Source organism: Corvus brachyrhynchos, unplaced genomic scaffold (assembly GCF_000691975.1).
Source record: "Corvus brachyrhynchos isolate BGI_N302 unplaced genomic scaffold, ASM69197v1 scaffold140, whole genome shotgun sequence".
In the NCBI taxonomy this organism is placed as follows: domain Eukaryota; kingdom Metazoa; phylum Chordata; class Aves; order Passeriformes; family Corvidae; genus Corvus; species Corvus brachyrhynchos.
Window position 1 is genome coordinate 1324632 of NW_008235809.1, and position 372 is coordinate 1325003.

The 372-nt window shown below is 64.0% G+C and overlaps 1 protein-coding gene across 1 annotated transcript in view; it reads right to left on the minus strand.

Annotated features, from left to right (window-relative positions):
* Positions 1-117: 117 nt before the first annotated feature.
* LOC108445049 (dual specificity testis-specific protein kinase 1-like) overlaps positions 118-372 on the minus strand; it is a 3103-nt gene continuing 2848 nt past the window's right edge. The window contains exon 5 of the mRNA XM_017727614.1: positions 118-146. Coding sequence (XP_017583103.1) covers positions 118-146 — 29 coding nt within the window. The remainder of the gene's footprint in view (positions 147-372) is intronic.

The window sequence follows — 372 nt, forward strand, 5'->3', positions numbered from 1 at the left end:
AGGAGAGTGTCCAGCAGCCAGCAGCTGCCCGTGCATGGTGCTATGGGGTGTTGGGCACCCAATAACTATGGGGCACACCCCAAGGGAGGAACAGGGGCCAGCTCCATCCTGCAGACATCACACGCCCCTGTCTCCTTCCCCTACAGCTGATGGGGTAGGACGGGACACCTCACACTCCCCCATCTTTGCACCCTGCTACGGCCTGTCCCCGAGGCGCCCACGTACCACTGAGTGTGGCTGCAGTTCCAGATGCAGACAGGCTCTCCCCGATGCCGAACAGGGTGGCCCCGGCACCCTCGGCTCTCAGCTGGTGTTGCAGGATGCTCTCCAGGCACTGCGTGATTTTCAGGAATGAGGGGCGGGGGGGGGGGC